The sequence below is a fragment of the Gopherus flavomarginatus genome, chromosome 9, assembly GCF_025201925.1.
Source record: "Gopherus flavomarginatus isolate rGopFla2 chromosome 9, rGopFla2.mat.asm, whole genome shotgun sequence".
Lineage (NCBI taxonomy): Eukaryota > Metazoa > Chordata > Testudines > Testudinidae > Gopherus > Gopherus flavomarginatus.
Window position 1 is genome coordinate 1,713,388 of NC_066625.1, and position 18,938 is coordinate 1,732,325.

Sequence of the window (18,938 nt, forward strand, 5' to 3'; positions counted from 1 at the left end):
ATGACCGACCTGTTAGTATGTGCTGCTGCCGCAGATGCAGCTAGGAGAGGGAGCCCAAGTTAACTAACAAACCCAGAGCTGTGCTGACACAGGCAAAGCAGAGTCCTAGAGCCAGGTGCTCAGTCAGCCACGACACATGGTTTCCTGCTCCCTGAGGGGCCCAGGAGCCAGAGCCCCCCCTTTGCCTAAGGGAAAAGGCAAGCCCAGGAGGGGAAGCAGCACCACGCAACCAGTGCAGCTAGGAGACAATTGCAGCAGCTGGGAAAGAACAGAGCACAGGGGCCCCCACCTCTGCCAGCCTCAAGCAGCCCTGTGACCTGGATGCTTCCAGACAATCACCACAATCCCATCTGAAGTCTCACCCCCACGGCTGAAGAAGCGATAGAGCGAGACTCCACTAGGGAGCTGCAGCATCGGTCTCTTCATTAGCTTCTCCAGGCTCCTGTCCGCTTCCAGGTCTTCAAACCAGCAGTAAATGAGATGATTAAAAGCATGGCTGGTTCCTCAGCTTGGTTAAAAGCAATGCTGTGATGCTGGCAGACCAGGTGCCAGCTCCAGCCACGGCCTCTAGGCCTCACTGGACACAGACGTGGATTGTATCACCAGCCAACAATTCCAGATAGCTGGAAACCAGTCTGGCTCACCTGTGCACTAGCACTGTTCAAACCCACGTGAAGTTGAATGTGTTCAGACTAGGGCTGTTGATTAATTGCTGTTAACTCACACAATTAACTCAAAATTAATCATGATTAATCGCAGTTTCAATCGCACTGTTAAATAGAATACCAGTTGAAATTTATTAAATATTATGGATGGTTTTCTGTTTTCATATATTGTATTCTGTGGTGTAATTGAAATCAAAGTGTATATTTTTACTACAAACATTTGCACTGTAAAAATGAAGAAATAGTATTTCTCAATTTACCTCATACAAGTAGTGTAGTGCAATCTTTGTCATGAAAGTGCAATTTACAAATGTAGATTATTTTTTTTGTTACATACTGCATAAATGCAGAGGACATGCTTCAGTGCTGATGACGCTCATTAAAAAAAGTGTTAAATTTGTGACTGAACTCCTCAGGGTGGGGGAGGGGAGAGTATGTCTCCTGCTCTGTTTTACTCCCATTTTGCCTTATATTTCATGTTATAGCAGTCTCGGATGATGACCCAGCACATGTTGTTCATTTTAAGAACATTTTCAGTACAGATTTCACAAAACACAAAGAAGGTACCAATGTGAGATTTCTAAGGATAGCAACAGCACTCGCCCCAAGGGTTAAAAATCTGAAGTGCCTTCCAAAATCTGAGAGGGACAAGGTGTGGAGCATGCTTTCAGAAGTCTTAAAAGAGCAACACTCCAATGAAGAAACTACAGAACCCAAAATAAAAAAAGAAAAATCAACCTTCTGCTGGTGGCATGACTCAGTTGCTGAAAATGAACATGCATCAGCCCGCACTGGTTTGAATCATATTTGAGCAGAACCCATCATCAGCGTAGTTGCATGTCCTCTGGAATGGTGGCCAAAACATGAAGGGACATATGAATCTTTAGATATGTAAATATCTTGTGACACCGGCTACAACAGTGCCATGCGAACACCTCTTCTCACTTTCAGGTGACATTGTAAACAAGAAGTGGGCAGCATTATCTTCTGAAGATGTGAACTTGTTTGTCTGAGCGATTGGCTGAACAAGAAGTAGGACTGAGTGGACTTACAGGCACTAAAATTTTTACATTGTTTTATTTTTGAATGCAGGTTTTTTGTACTTAATTCCACATTTTTAGTTCAACTTTCATAATAAAAATTGCACTACAGTGCTTGTATCTGGTGAACTGAAAAATACTATTTCTTTGGGTTTTTTACAGTGCAAATACTTTATATTAATTTTTGATTTTAAGTGAGCACTGTACATTTTGTATTGTGTTGTAATCGAAATCAATATTTGAAAAATGTAGAAAACATCAAAAACTATTTAAAGAAATGGTATTCTATTATTAATTGGGTGATAATTTTTAATCGCTTGACAGCCCTAGTTTAGACTACATGAAATGCTTGTGGGATGCTGCATGTATTGATATCGCTTATAATATCTGCAGCCCATGGTCTAAAGTTACATTGAGTGTTTGCATTGTAAACCTCTATCCCTGTGTAGCTCATCAAACAGGAAAGCAGCATGAATTATTGTGAAGTGCTGGTCCTGCACACAAGGGCCCACTGAAACCAAACGAGCCATTATGAAACAAAGGCCAAAGACTGTTGATTGTCCACACACACACACACACACACACTCATGAAGAGGAGACAGGCACTGACACTTGTTCCATCAGTTTGAACTCCAGAGGAAGGGAATAAAAATCCCTGACTAGAATAAACATGACTACGGTGCCATTTGGAATTTGGAGAGAGTGATATTTATAATCTTAAGCAAGGGACAGCAGCCTGCTTGGCACGAGTTAGCCCTAAAAGGACAGACATCTTCATATTAGAGCAGCTTCTCTTATCTTGTGAAACCCAAGACTAACTCACCTGTGTGTATACGTATGTTTACGTTCTTTAACCTTCTAAGTAACATTTATTTTCCTTAGTTAATAAATCTTTAATTAGTTTACTTTGGGTCTGGCTACAAGTGTTGACTCTGGTGAGAGATCTGAGGTGTAATTGATTTGGGGCAAGTAACTGGTACTTTGGGACTGGGAGTAGCCTACATATATCATCAGAACAATATTCCAAGGGACCATCTACCACAAAGACAGGCTCACCTGGCTGGCACGACAGACTGGAGAGCCCAAGGGGACTGTCTGACTCCATGGCAAGGCCATTCTAGTGCTTGAGGAATTCACACTTGTTACTTGGTTGTGAAAGCTAAGCGTAGAACACGACCAGTTTGGGGTTTGTGCCCTGAGGTTGGCACTCTCGGCCGTGAGCCTCTCCTGACAGCGTGGCAAATGCCTGTTGATTTTGTTATGAAGTTTCCAGAGGCCTCCAAGACACTGGAAGCTGGGGACACACAGATAAACCCCCTAGTAAATGGCTGAGTCTTGTTCCCCTTAATGGCTGGCCTCACATGTGCCAAGAGTCAGAGGTGCTGGCATTCATTTCAGAACTATGCCATTCACACTGCACTGACTGGCACAAACTGCACCTATTTGTACAGGTACACGGGCCCAGAGGCAGGAAAAGGTCTCAACAAGGGAAGGAATATTAAGCTCAGCAGCCTCCAGAAGCAGGCTTAGCTCCGGTTCCTATCGCAGCTGCAGGGAAGCTGGAGTCCCCGCAACAGATCTGGAGATGAGTCCACTTTTAACCACCAGCAGGTGTCTAGCTCCTTGCTCTGCTGCACAAGGAGTCTCCATAGGAAGGGAAGGGAGGCGGCAGTGGTTCCACTTGCTCTTCCAAGCCGTGTTCCCCGAGACAGGGCATCCCTCCCAACGCATGCAGAAGCCAGGATAAACTCCCAGAGCAGAACGTGGCAGAAGAGACAGGAGCCTCTGACCCCTGGGGACGAGGGGTCAGAAGACGACAATCGAGGAGAGCCACCTGCCTACTCAGAGGTTACATGGATGAGGAGTGTCTCCTCATCCTGCCACGGCGGTTCCACTGGCCCTGGAATGGCAGCCTGAGCCCCGCCAGCAGAGGCACTGCACCTGTCTCAGCAGCCCTATGTGTACACAAAGCGCAAGTCAGACCCAGTCATGAGGTTTTAGAAAGAAAGATGGAGTCAGGCTCTTGATCCATCTTTGGTTGCTCCCAGCCTTGGTGCTCAGGGATGGCATTACTTGCTAGAGGACCTGCTGAGATCAGGGTACTTAGCTCCACACTGGGCTCAGCAGTCACCATTCCATCCTTAACCTGCCCTTCCGGTCCAGGCAGCCCAGCTGCTCCTGGGAGCCATACAGGGACATTACCCTAAGTACAGCTGTTCAGTGGTCCATTCTGTGTCCCCTCAGTTCTCCAAGCTGGGGTGCCTTTTACACTGCTTTGCTGTGAGCCTTACCACTCCTGGCGTCCTCACACCCAGCCTCCAGCATCGACATTACTACCAGCTATCCTGCAAGAGTGCGACAGCCAGTCACTCCTGAATTATATAACCAAGCAACACCAGCAAACTCCCAGTCCCAGACTTGTCCCCAGAAATGTGCATCCTGTACTGCCCAGCTCTCTCCTTCTCTGGACAATGCAAGCTCATGGAAAGGCCATCACTTCATTAACAGGAAATGATTCGCACAACCTGTTATCTCCAGTGGAGGTTCCCAAACCCTTCAACCAAACACACAGATTTAGATAAAACACAAACAATTTATTAACTACAGATGATATCTTTTAAGTGACTACAAGTAATGGGGCATAAAAGTCAGAATTGGCTACAAAGAAATAAAAGGTAAAACAAATACTTAACAAGCTAAGTGAATTCAAAGCAAACTGTCTCTCTCACCATATGCTTTTGCAGTCTTGACTGGCTGAATCTTTCAACCAGTATCCCTCCCCAGTCCAGTGATGCTTCCTTTGTCTTTCAAGTGTTGTTGATGCTGTGAGGAGATGAAGGGAGAGAAGATTTGAGGGCCTCTGTTCCTCTTTCCTTATAGATCTATTTTCCTTTGGAAAATCATCTCCAGCTGGGGTTCAGGAGACAGGACGTCTGTGGGGACGACAACTTCCAGCTGTTCCTTGGCCAAAATATAAATTTCTTGCTCACATCCTTTTTCCTGCCAAAGAATGGCCACTTAACCAGGTGACTATCCCTCTGATGTTGACGACACCTGGCTCCAATGTTGGCTAGCCTTTTGTCTCTGGGGAACTTGTTTGAAGTGGTTTCCACAGACTTGGAACATCTCTTATAGAGTAGAATCTTATAATTTTACATACAATGTTGCCACACATTTTTTTAGCAGGCCAATAACGTTCAGTGGAGTATGGGTTGTGAATGATACCTCACAAGGCATCGTTTGTACAAAATCCATTGTAGTTTTGTAGAAAGTCTGTATCCCTAGGTTCACCCTGTCACTGTGCTTCTGCTTCAAGCAGCCCAGTGGCTCCTGGGAGCCATACGTACGTAGCCATGACAACAGGAGCCAGCTCCCGGTCTGCCTGACCACAGCCTGGAGAGTGCATTGACATCAGAATTAGTCATGAGCAAACAGCTGGCTGGAGCTGTAATCAGCCATCAGAACTGGAGATTTCTCCAATCCCTTCTCCTCCAGCCCCCAAACCAGGCTGGAGCCCTCCCATCCAGCACGTTCACCAGCCCAGTCTGGACCAAGCCAAGCAATGGAGCTGGAGAACTACTGTACATCCCTATTCTGACAGCACAGAATAACTCAGCAACTCATCTACATTCCAGGAGCGCTCACGTGTTCTCGTCGCTGACAGGGAACCGTCACTGCATAACCTACCAAATGAAAAACAATATTTAATTAGGACAGAGCTAGACAAGCACACAATTAAATGTTCTATTACTATCGGTCTTACAGTTTAAGCCTTGGTTCAATGAGGGGCCATTAAAAAAGGCTAATATCGAAACGTACATAGTTAAGTTCCATGTTGCATTTCAATAACTGCTCCAGCACAGGAGATCTGAGGAGAGTTCTGCCAAAACCTGTATGAAAACAAAAGGCAAACGGGAGCAAGATGCAGGAGTCAGACAAGACCTGAATGGGAAGCCTCCCAGCTCCCTCCAGTGAGAACCACAGAGGAGATGAGAGCAGCAGCTGCTGCAGGACTTCACAGTTCCTCCTGGAGAGGCAGAAGCAAATGGCTGCAGGAGAACTGAACTAGCTGCTTTTGCTAAGCAGAGGCCTAAGCCTTCCCATCGCACTAGGGAGCTTGACAGCGAGGCTGCTTGAGAGGAGCCTGCACTCTGCATAAGGAGATTGTCCCCAGACACCAGCCTGGAGGGATAGCAGACACATGAAGGGCTGAAGGAATCCTGCCAAGGGAGCCAAACACAGGATCTGAGAGCGATTCAGACTGCCAGCCTGCTCCCCCCAGATCACCACTTACCAAGGTAAAGGGGCTCCTGCCTGCTTGGGGTCTCCCCTCCTCAGGGCATCACGAGGGGATTCCAGTCCAACACAGCAGCCGCCATTGGCAGCACAAGAACATCCAACATTCCAAGTGTCAGAGAGGAGACCTGAAAAAAACAGTGGGATGGGGCAAGGGGTCTGCTTCTCCTTAACCTTCGCAAACAGGAGCCATGTCTGGTCTTACCTGCTTCTGCTACAGAACTAAAGTGGAAGGCTTCCCAGCCCTTTGAGGAAGAGTTGTGGTGCTGTCTTTTACTGAGAGCGTGCTCCGCCCCATTGTCTGTCAGGAGATGGAATTAAATAGGTGTAAAGAATGTTCTAGATCACTCTTGTCCCCTGCAGCAATGGAACCATTTGTTTTCCCAGGTTGTCTCCCTTGCCCTGCAAGGGTAAACGGACATTGAAGACAATGCACTGGGTCTTTCTATCATTGCTGAAGGGCACGTGGCAAAGCGATTCAGGGCCAGGGAGCGGCCTGGGTTACCTGAAGTTCTCAGCACTGCCTTACCAACCTACTGTGCCACCCCGGGCCCAAGCAGAGCTGAGCTGAGCTGGACTAGGGTGGATTTCTGGGAGGGACTGGTTGAAGCCCTGGTTTAGTTGCTGACACTTTTCAAAGCTGAGTAGGAAGGGACCCTGAGAAGAGGGGTCTCGGGCAGGAGGCACTGGAGTCAGGTAGGATTTGTCGTGCATCCACCAAGGGGCTCTGAGCAAACACTGGAATCAGACATTTGCTCCCTTGAGGTCTGCACTGCACCTTGGAGAACCAATTCCATGAAAATCCCACCTCAGTGGTATATAAACCCACCGAGCCCAAGGTATCACGGAGTCACCAGGCGATGCTCTGGAACAGCTCCCCACAAAGCCAGTGTAGACTTTTGGGAGCCTTCCTCTCCCTTGGAACAGACTTGTAAAGGGCAAGAAGCTCACACGGCTTCACCTCCTGGGTCTCTCCTTGGAGCATTCAGCATCCTCTGCCCCTCCGTGCACTTCCCACAGCGAGGCCGCCCCAGGGGGGTCCTGGGGAAGCCACAGGATCCTGCACCCTCACTTTGCAGTCAGATGTGACTCTCAGCCAGCCAGTAACACAGAGATTTATTCGATGACAGGAACAGGGTCTAAAACAGAGCTTGTAGATACAGCGAACCGGACCCCTCGGCTGGGTCCATTCTGGGGGCAGTGAGCCAGACTCCCACGTCTGCCCTCAGCCAGCTCCAGACTAACAACCCCTTCCAGCCCCTCCTCCTCTGCTCAGCTCCTTTCCCAGGCCAGGAGGTCACCTGATCCCTTTGTCTCCAACACCTTCAGCTGGCACCTTTGCAGAGGAGGGGCCCAGGCCATCAGTTGCTAGGAGACAGAGTGTCAGGCATTTAGGTGCACTGGCCCTTTGCTCTGCCAGATACTTAAGAACTGCCATGGGGACACTGAGGCACCAACACAGTATTCAGAGAAAAACATTAAGAACATTCCCAGTTCGTCACACAAGGCATCGAAACATTTCACTCCTCGATGAGTCTGCAGGCCTGAGGAGCCACCAGATGAGTTTCTGAAACTTGCCTTCCCATCAAGGATAACACAGGATGGTTGTGCCACCTAGTGGCCATGAAGGAGATTCTATGCTACCCACCAGCAAGATAGAAAACATGCAGTTTGACTGCTGTAAAATCTCGTCTAACTGTAAGTAGTGCCTTTGGATCTGGTTCATCTCTTGTCATTTGCTCACAGGGACAAGAGACAAACCCCCTCAGTCACTAAACTGAGATGTCAGGTGTAAAGGCTTTGTACACCACCCGTACGCTAGACACTGCGGTCCATGCATATAGTCCTCCTACTCTAGAGGCCCTTCCAGAAAGAGCTCCCAAGTCCAGGCAGTAGCATGCAAACAGAGGAGGGAGAAGGAATGCCCAGTGAAGCCAGGGGGCTGATTGGAGGTGAGTGGCCACAGCATGACAATGCCACCTTTATGTGTGTCCCTGGGCCTGGCCTGAAGGAGAGACGTGGTGTCAGACCAGGTTCGGGAAAGGGTTTGAGCATGGGGGTGCGTGCAGGCAGGGAGGCCAACCCAGAAATGGCAGATACACCCCAAAGGGAGAAGCTAGTCTGTGGCCAAGGTGGAGCAAAGTGGAGAAAGGGCAAAATGGAAAGTAGTGCCGAGATGAAGAAGGGACAGATTTATGGGGTGAATCCGAACCACGTGCCTTGGGTAGCAGGCACCAACCCTTCACCCTGAAGAAAGCTCATGCAGCCAAGATGCATGGTAATAAATTTATTGTTTTTCCCGCTTTTTCCACTTAATTCCAATTCCTTGTATTCAAAGCTCTTCTTTCTGAAAGAAAATGATCTTTTAACATAAAAATATAAATTCTGCATATTAAAAGTGCAAATACCTTGAATAATAAAACATACAAATAAATAATAAAAAGGGATCACAGTCTCATGCACTTGTCCTCAAATAATGTAAAAGTTTTTATGGTACAATGTTCAACCCCAAGTAAAGAGCCTGCTTTCCAGATTACTGTACAGTTCAAAAACATTACAATACAGAAGAGTATCAAAGGTGGGGCGATCCCCACTGCCCAGTATCAGTGTACAGTGATATGACATGCTGCTTTTAGAACTGTAGATATTCCAGTGTAAAAACTGAAATTTGGTGAAACTGCATTTGTAATAGGACTTAAAATTCAATTTTAACCAATGGTGAGGCACAGTTGGTGAGCAAACCTGTATACTCTCAAGGCCACAAGGAAGCATTCTAGTCATGTGTAGCCTATATCCCCTGGTGTTCAATACTCCCAAGGCTGTATAGCACCTAGAAACATTTCCATATTGCATTGCACAAATGCTGCATCCTAACACAAGCTTTCCTGAAAAGTGTTTGTGCTGCAGGGCCTGAAGAGTGGAATAGAATGTGTGTTTGCACCAAGTTTTAATCTGTGCCATTTAAACACTATTTACAGGTATACTGGATGTTAGTGGCTTTTTAAAAAAACCCACTAAGCTTTGAAAAACCTGAAAGGTACTGTAGGAATTTTCATTTTACTTTTATTCTGCAAAATAAAGCTCCCAATAGTAGCAAATGCTTTGTGGTGCTTTTATTAAGAAAACCATGTAGTACTTTCATCTCACCACAGATTAAAACTAAATTTCAGTTGCCTCCACAGATAACATGAGATACTGCCAAATTATTTCGGATTAGTAGGCAAATGACAGCAAAGATAAAGAGGATTACAGTAAAATGATTTGGAATGTCATTTCAAAACAAACATTCTTTATAACTGCATCCAACTGAGAAACAAGGGTCCTGGAACAGATGCCACAAAGAAGGAGGGGTGATAAGTATGTCCTAGCGACTGACTAGATTGTTGGCTATGGAAAAGATGCCTGCATGAGAGGGAATCTCTCCTATCGGGGTCACATTCCGTTTTCCAGAAAAATTATAAACACATTTCATTATAGCTCTTTAATTTTCCGTAATCAAATGCCCAATCCCTGAAGAAGTCTTAAAACCCATCTTTGAATTAAGAGGGCACAGTCCCTTAGACTAGCTGTTCTCAATCTCCTCAGGCAACTGCACCAAGCTAAGACCTCAGCCAACCCCAGTATGCTCCCATTAGGTCGTGCACGCTCACCCCACCGTGGAGTCTGCACTCGCACAAGACTGAGGCTTGGAGAAAGCCAAGCTCCAGGTGGTCATAGCATGGAGTACGCAGTGGATTGTAGACAGTCGGTGAACAGCAGGGCCTAGGACAAAAGCTCATCATCCAGGGAGGAACCTCAGGTCCCAGTCACCAAAGCCTGCTGTGCCAACGTAGGCAACATGCCAATGGCTGGTAACCATTCCCTTAGACAGCACTGAAATTCTACAAAAGCTCTTTTAGATTGTCAACACTGCTGCAGGTGACCTCCTTGCAGGGGCAGCGCTAGGCATTTTGTTGCCCCAAGCACAGCAGGCAGGCTGCCTTCGGCGGCACGCCTGCAGGAGGTCCGCCAAAGCCGCGGGACCAGCGGACCTTCCGCAGGCACACCGCCGAAGGCAGCTTGCCTGCCGCCCTCACGACGCCAGCAGAGCGCCCCCTGCGGCTTGCCGTCCCAAGCATACGCTTGGCGTGCTGGGGCCTGGAGCCGCCCCTGCCTCGTCTCTCAACATGAAGTACAGAATGTGTCACTAAAACCATATAGAAAGTGGCAGGCTACATACAGAACATAACAGTCGGGCTATTCCAGTTTTAAAAAAAATAAGAGAAAACCAGTTTGTTCTCATTTCAACACTTCAGATTCCTTTCTGACTTTACTCCACACTGCGGTCTTGTCAGTAATCCAACATTCTGCAAAGGAAAGAGAATCAAAGATGTGCAAATAAAGCAAGAAATAAGATACATGCTCTTCTCTGGTGCTTGATACTTTCTGTGCTGAGTTGCAGCTGTATTGGGAAATAAAATTACAGATTCAAAAACAGAGCTCCAGAGTCTACCTAGTAGCTTGTGATACTGACAGTGCAATCTATAGTTTATATTAATGCTTGCACAGTTAATAAGTGCATGTAGTCAGGCTACAGCAAGAATTGCCATGCAAACACTCTCTTCATTTCTTAGAAAAAATGGTTGGTCATGCTTAAATGTCTGTTGTGACAAGGAGACAGCTCTGCGTGTAGAGACCGGAGAACCTGCAGTGGGCTAAATGTACTGTAACTGAGCTGTTAATTTTCTATCTAAAGCATGTGTTTTTGAGTTGGCCATACAGATCGCCTAAGTCTGAAAGGGTTAAAAGTTTGCACATCCATCCAAAGTGAGAGACACCTACCACACTTAAAGAATTGGAGGCACCAGTATGTCTATCAAATGCAAGTAATACAAAATACAAAGTGCCTCTATAAACACATTTAATTGAAAATGTACTTCTAGTTCACATACTACTAAATCCTTCCCAAAAAACCTTGCCCAGAAGGGTGAAAATAATTTCTTCAAATGGCTCTAGCAAGAGTCTAGCTATGGAATGAAGGCTCCGCTCTTCTGCAATCAGAATTACAAGCAAGTAACTAGAGACATTTTAAATCACCACACTTTAAGAAATGAATTAATTCACACCAGGTCCACCCACAGATGGTTATAACCATCTATTAAGCCCTTCAGATGACTAACTCTCTCCCTTATCCTCCGAGGATTGTGTGGCTCTGCTGGAACTTCAAAGACAGGGCTAGCACTGGAATTCCCTACTCAAAGGACTTACATCTAGTACTGGAACTTTCTCTGGTCTTGCAGGCTCTCACCTGTGAGCTAAACAAGCTGGAGACCAGACTTGGCCCCACTAAAGGCTACACTGGCAAGTCAACAGAAGCCCAAAGGCTGAGCCTGACTAATAAAATGGAGCAGGATTACAGCCACTTGTCTTTAATGCAGAGCTGCAGACATGAAGCCTACAGGACTCAGCATACAAACCCATGAGATCTGAATGGCATCCTGGGTCCTGCCGTCCCCCCAGGTTGCATCTCCTCCACATCAGGTATCAGCTGCTCTGGGAGCCAAAGCTAAATTAAGTTACTGTAAACCAGGTACAGGTAACTGCTTCAGGGCAGTCCAAGACCTTTATGGACTAAGACATAAATCTCTGCCAGATCTGGCTTTTAGGATTTCCAAAACTCACAGCTAAAGGGACCCTGTCCTGGGGTTACCCCTAATTTAGGGTCGAACTGTTGAACAGCACACACCAACTGCTTCCCCTTCCTCTCATCTTGTAGACAGGAGAGAAAGCGGACTGACTTTTCTAGAGTCACCACCAGGTCAAGCATCACATATCCCTGGAATTTCACATTCTATTGATATCAACAGAACCCAAGGGCAGAGGATGCAGAGAAAAGCAGCAAAGAATCATGACGCTTTCCAGATAGTTTTGTGTTTGTGTTTCATCTGCCCATAAAGACACAGCTCCAGTTCTAGTTACTGTTAAGAGTCACGGCCATCATATTTTATTCACTTTGTTGTGCACTTTATGAGACCACCAACAGAAATCCACTGCCTTATATAAACTGAAGTGATTTGCTGTATGGCTCAGCCTGCCTACTCAAAAATATATCTGAAGTGCAGACAGTCTGCCACAGGAGAACAGCGCATCACTCACTTTAAGGAGAGATTTTGTTATTATACTCTTCCCCGAGACGAAAATTAATGGGAAGAGGGCGATATTCTAAAAACTTCAGACACGCGGGACTGACCAGACGCAACGGTCCTGTGTATCATAGTTCCCGTTTTCAAAGGTGCGGCTACCAACTCGCACTGGACAGTTTGCAGAAGGAGAGAGATGATTTTGGAGCTAGTAGGAATTCCCAAGGAGGGATTATCAGCAGCCTCAGCAGAAAGTTTGGGGTTACCTACCAGAAAGGGGCAGTTTGGCTGTTTTTGATCTTAACTATTAGACTATTTGGCAACAATAAACTTCTTGCTCCCATTTTGGTACTGCAGCCTATGTCTACATAGCAAGCTCACCACATGGTACATGCACACGGGATTAGCATTGGTCTACAACACAATCTCAAAGTCATTGCTGCATATTTGCTTCAATAAGGCAGTGAACACAAGAAGTAAAGCTACCACTTGGAAACCCTGAACCAACTTTCAGCTGTATGTAATACAGGAATTGCTCAATGAACGAGTGCACAAGAGGGGGAAGCTATTTCATATGATCACTTTGCACAATGATACACTTTCTAATGAAGTGGCAAACTAGGCCCAGTCTATAGTGAGAGGTCAGACCATGTTAGCACTGTTGCAACTAAGGAGATGTCTTGAGAGCGCAAACCATGTTGACAAAGCCTTAAACTAATGCTTCAATATCAGAAGTTTTAGGTAGAAATTTACAGCTAGAGGAATATGCCCAGTAACTCCTGCCTGTTCAGGAAACAACAAACAAAACAATCCAGCTTCACAAATTAAGATCAATTTTCTATGCCTCTTGTCCCCTTTTTTTTTTTACACTAAGTGTGATATAGGAACAGGAATGACTGGAGAAAATGACCACGTTTGGGTTTTAAAACATAATCCACGAAATGGAAGGTCAGGCAGAGTAGAGAGAAGTGTTACAGGCTACTAGCACTGCTTCTGGGGATGAAGAATGCTTGTCCTGCAGAGGGTATGGTCTGGACTGGATGGTGTGGGTTCATATTCACAGGTTACACAGAGCTTTGCGGTATGCACAATCACGTCTGAGGCCATATATGCAACTTTTGTGTACTACCAATTGAAGGTGCCCTGAAAGTAAATCTCTCAACAGCTGGTTGCAGATGAGCTAAGTGTAAGTGACCAAGGAGCAGCCACAATCAGTGACCTGCGAGCAACTTTCCCAACGGGTTCAAGAGAGGAGATTGAACCGGATATTTAACAATAACTATTTGTTCCGTTCCAGGGTCATTTGTTACTGTAATACTGAGCAGGAAAAGTTAATAAATAGGTCTGTCCACACACTAAGCTCACAGAGCCAGAAGTCTTCATGTGACAGGCAAAGAATGAATGTACTAATAATGTAAACTGGAGATCATTTGTGCACACAGTACAACTGAGCTATCATACACCATTTATCACAAAACATGATTCCATACATGAAGGACGCAGTTTGTTGTTTTCTTAAAATGAGAATGCAATTAATCAGCAGCAGCTCATGAAATAACAACAGACAATGCCATGTTTGTATCAAAGGACTTGAGGGAAGAGAAGCCACCTTTCAGAGAGGCATTGTGTGCAAAGGTGTTGCCGATGTAGTGTTTTAATCCTGACAGAATTCCTCATCTGATCAGAAACCAGACGCGTCTTGCAAGACACTGTTGCAGCTGGACCCGTCAGCAAGCATTAGAAATGTAGAATGAAGAGAAGAATGTGGGATTACACTATTGGTCAAAATACAAACCCACAGAGGTGCGTTGAAACACTCAGAAAATGCAAAAAGGGAGCACAGATCATGTGGCACATCTATTCACGTCTCCTGCAGATAGAGAGATGCCAATTAAGCATCTGAGCATGTGTGTTAGAAAATGCTTCTCAGGGGTTTAACGGTAAGGGTCCTACCAGCTTCACTATTATTCAAGACTAAGAATTCCAGCTGTCTTTCTAGGCATTGTAATAATCTTTCACCTTGGACATTTCATAGCTAGTGGCTAGCGACCGACTAGTCATTTTCTCTGTTGCGTAGTGTAACACCTCAAAGGAAGAAGGAAGCTGGAGCAGACAGTAGAGTCTCCAGATATGGCAACAAAATGCAAGTTATATTTTATAAAAATAATTAAGCCTGTTGGAATGAAAATATGAAAACTGTTCTGCACACACATTGGAGTATCTTTTGGACTTGTCTAGTCACTAATGCTAGCCCTCCTATACTGGCTGAGTATATACCTGAGAAACAACATTAGTGTTGAGATATTGCCCTTTAAAAAGCTTGAAAAATGGGGGCTGGGGAGAACACAAAGAAGCGGCAGTCTCTCTTTTTCACAGGTCCCTTAGCATCTTCTGCAGCCAAGAACCAGGCAACCCATAACCACAGATGGTGCCTGCTTAGACAATCCAATGGAATATTAGTTCACAGTTCTAGAAAGCACGCTAATTACAGTATAACTGGGTCACAGGTTTCAAACCTGCTGTCTGAAGAAAGTTGTTGCATTTTTCTATAAAGAGACTTCTGTGTAAGTGCTATGGGACAGCTGCGTTCATGTTTTATGACTCCAGCTGGACTTCACTTGGTATCAGTGCTGGCCAGCTGTGGCTATTTGGTTTGATGGCAGAATCAAAAGGCGCTTTACCAATTTGCAGTTAAGTTCTCCTCAAACACACATTAGGCACATGAACAAAAAAACAAGAACTCAGAATAAATTAGCTCTCAGCAGAAGAAAGAAAAACACCTGGATTGCAGCATCTCAGTGAGGTTTCGGAGAAGGCCGTGCAGACATGTGCATGCTGGAAGGTAACTTTTTCAGTGACTTGTCAGCAGACTGTTTGTCACTGGAAGGAGACTGCGCTCCGGGGTCTAGCTGGGAAGACTTGGATTTGCGGCTGGACAGCAGAGAATGTTTGCTGGGCGTGGCATCTTTCAGGGCAAGCTTCTCTTTCACAGCAATGCTGGGGTTTGTGAGAGAGGCTGGTGGGAGGCTGCTCTTCTCTGACTTGTCTTCTGCCACAATTTTACTGCCTGGCTTGGAGGAACCACCTGCAGTCTTTTTTGACAGCATTGTCGTCTTTCCAAGATCAGCCGACCGTCGGGTCTCCTTCTGCCTCAGGGCTGATTTGAAGAAAGACAGCCCTTTATCTTCCGACTTGCTGTCCCTCTTTAAACCCGAACGCATGCTGATGCTTGGGGACCTCAGGCTGGCCATTGAGGAGCTCCGCACATGCTTGCTGTCCATTGCTCTGCTCTCACTTCTAGGTTGACTTATCCGAGGAGAGCTAGTTCTTGAGCTGGAAGTGACACTGGTCTTATCCGATCCAAGGCTTACCTTGGAGCCCTCCCTGCTGAGGCTTCGGTCTGAAGTCCTGCTCTTCCCAGCAGAGGGCCCCCGTGTCACTGACCCCGAAGTGGTTTTCTTGGCAGCTGTGGAGGATAGGGAAGAAACTGACTTGTGTTTCTGTTGAGTCGACAACACAGCCTGGCTCTCCTGGAGTTTGGTACCAGATTCCTTTCTAGCCTGGCCAGAAGCAGGAGATGCATGTCGCCCACTGGCCCTGGAAGAATCTGTCTTGCTTCTAGAACGGGAAACCTTCTGAGAGGTCTTTAAGGGAGGGGCAGAGGCAGGAGAAGGGTGAGAAATTGGGGATTCTTGGATAGACAAGACTGTCCTTCCTTTCCTCAAATTTTTATCTGGCTCAGAAATGCCTTTGGAGCTGGGAGCCTTCTTGGGGATGCCATCTGCCTTCTCGGAGAGCAGCCCTGTCCCACTGGGGGCTTTCACCTCTTTGACTGGAGAGCTCTCCACAGAGTCACTTTGATCCACAAAAGCAATTTGATTGTTGTTATCAAAAGGGTCCAGAGCCAGATGGCTCCTGTCTGCTTGCACCAAGCTTTTCCCATATGGGTCCATGAAAGCAGAATTTGATTTCCTTGCAGCAGATTCCTCTCTGAACACCCCTTCCATGACAGCGAGAGGGGCTCTGCCCACTGTCCTATGTTCTCGCCTGCTGCTGCTGTCACTTGGTTCTGGGTAACTACTGGAGAGGTTCCTTAAGCTGCCAAAGCAGGAGGTGGACACTTTATCATCAGCAGCCTCCCCGATCTTCTCCAGTGTCGAGGCAGAAGCACGCACAGGAGAGTCTCCAGAGAAGCGTGAAGGAGAGTTGGAGCGCAACTGCAGCTTCGCAGACAGCGACCAGGATGGCCGAACCCCATTTTCATTTACTGCCAGAGGGCTGGTGACAGAGGATCTAGAAGACAAACTCTGACGCTGGACGCTTCTTACAAAGGGTCGAGTCGAGAACCCCCCTGCAGGGGAAGAGAGCAACACTTAGTTTTATTTTGTTTTTTAACTCAAAGCTAAGCCAAGAGCAGATGGAGAAAGCCTGGCGAATCGGAGTACAGCCAGCAGCTCTTGGGTTATTTGTAAAGGTGACTCTGCTAGTGTTCGCTTTGCTGGGGAAATGAGAAGATCATGCCTCATGTGTGCTTTGAGCATGGCAACACTACACCAGCAGTTCTCAAACTGTGGGTCATGACCCCATTTTAAAGGGGTTGCTAGAGCTGGCTTAGACGTGCTGGGGCCCACGGCCAAAGGCCAAACCTGAGGGCTCTACCCTGGGCAGTGAGGCTCAGGTAACAAGGCTCTGCCTGGGGATGACGCCCTTGGTCTTTGGCTTTGGCCCCACCAGGATAGCAGAGCTCGAGTGGGTTCAGGCTCCACTCCCCTTTCTGGGGGCATGTAGTAATTTGTCGTCATCAGAAGGGGGCTGCGGTGCAATGAAGTTTGAGGACTGCTGCTCTAAACTAAACGTACGTGGAGTGTCAGCCTGATATTGCTCCTTGCAAACATGAAAAAAACTTAATGCTCAAAAAAACCAAACAAAACTGTTTTCTAGAGGGGCTGCGCATAAGCTGTGGTTTCCACCTCTCCAAGGCCCTCTGTGCTGGTTCCCACCCTCCCAAAAAGGGCAGCCCATCAGTGCCACTCAGTCTCCTAGCACTCCTTGATCACTGTTGCTCCTAGAGGTTGGGTACACTGCCTGCTCCCCAGCACTCCCTGCTCAGCTTAGGGAGCCTGCTTCCTGTGCTGTGTGCATTCTGCTGCTATCTTAGGAGAGGGTCAGTATTGAGAGGAAACCCTGGATCCACAGACCGGTTTTGATTTTAGAACCGCCTTCCCACACAATGCATTGGAACACTCATACACACCATCATCTTCACTCCTTTCCCCAGTCAGCTCAACTGATTCTGAAAGCGAGGCCAGAGACGTGCGTCGAGAGGAAGCTGCTGAGGCGATGCTGGGCTGTTTGCTGCCAGGAAGCCGGCTCACCCAGTGTTCACAGAGAGAAGAGCTTGTAGAGCCTGCAGAGGGATAAAGGCACTGAGATCAGATCAGCAGCATGTGGCCAATTACAGATCACACACCCCCTACCAAACAAATTACATTCCTACCACAGGGATTCAACTCCAACTCCCAGAAAGCAGAGCTGTGCCTATGTGACTGCAATATTCCGACTAGTGAAGGAATAATTCCATTCACGTCACATGATTTCACCCATAAAGTAAAACTCTTCTTCCAGCACCATGTGAACTGCAGCCAGAATGCCACTAGAGCAGAACTCAGCGCAGGTTGCCACTCAAACATACAGCAGCTCCTCTCTAAAGGCAGAGATCCTGATCCTGCCCCAACACCCCAGCGACTTCACTTCTACCTGACCCCACAATGGACGGAGTCACTCCTCTCAACTGACCAAGGACCACTGACTTGCTGCATTTGGTTGGCTTAGAGAATTAGGGACATTCTATCAATGGCAGACCAGGTTATATTTATAGCACATCACTAATTGGATGAACAAACTAGCTTCAGACTGGCCAGCTTTAAAAAAAAAAAATTTTCTTCATTTTTTTAATTGAAGAATAATGCTCCGGCAATCGGACTGGCTGCTACATATGCAAACATCCAAATCAAAATGGACTCCAAGACTTACCTATCTACTCTTTCCCCTTAGTTTTCTCCCTTTCATATTTAACTTTCCCCTTACTATATTCTTCAACTCAACTCCTCTGATGTGGTTCCCCGCTCCCAACCCTGCCCCACCCCAATGCGTGCACATGTATGATTTCCTTGAAGGAGATTTTTCTTCCTTTTGTGGGAAGGAGGGGAGACAAATCAGTCTCTCCCTTTGTGGATATTAAGTCTCCCAAGATTTCTTTAAGGCCCCGTCCATGTCACATCTTTTACCCATGATTTTGTAACCAGTCAGAGGCACAGCCACTTCAACCTGCTACCCGGAACACTTCAGTTTGTGTCCAGGGGGCATGGATCAACAGTCACATTGCACTCCCCATCAGTACCCGGCCTTGGCCAGGGAAGCTTATGATCCACCCAGCAGACCAAATATGGTGATGAAACTTGGGTCCATGCCACCTGAGGCACAGTGCACCTACACTAAGATGCTTGTTTGTAGGAGTGCATTCTGGGAAGAGTCTGGGTAGCCATCCTACAGCACCTCAGCAGGGAGAGCATGCCTGGAGAATGTGCAGGTGGAGCTTCCCCAGTGACACATGGAGCTATACACTTGGGCTGGCCTCCTAATCAAAGGAGGACCGACCAAAGTACTGTATACACATGATCGGAGTGCCCTAGATAAAAACAGAGCTGAACTGGTTACAAGAAGGAAGCCCCAAGCCTCTGGCAGGGTGAAGGGACACAGCTGAGTGCAGTAACTGAACTGGAACCTCCTTGGGCAAGGACACTAGCCAGGCTGGTTAA

General features: G+C 46.8%; 1 protein-coding gene across 3 annotated transcripts in view; it reads right to left on the bottom strand.

Moving 5' to 3' along the window:
• Positions 1-14,251: 14,251 nt before the first annotated feature.
• Positions 14,252-18,938, bottom strand: part of USP31 (ubiquitin specific peptidase 31) — a 57,699-nt gene continuing 53,012 nt past the window's right edge. For all 3 annotated transcript variants that reach the window (XM_050968547.1, XM_050968546.1, XM_050968548.1), the window contains 2 exons: positions 17,375-17,527; positions 14,252-16,471 (listed from right to left, as the gene is read on the bottom strand). In XM_050968547.1, the coding sequence (XP_050824504.1) occupies positions 14,916-16,471; positions 17,375-17,527 (1,709 nt within the window). In that variant the 3' untranslated portion in view covers positions 14,252-14,915. The remainder of the gene's footprint in view (positions 16,472-17,374; positions 17,528-18,938) is intronic.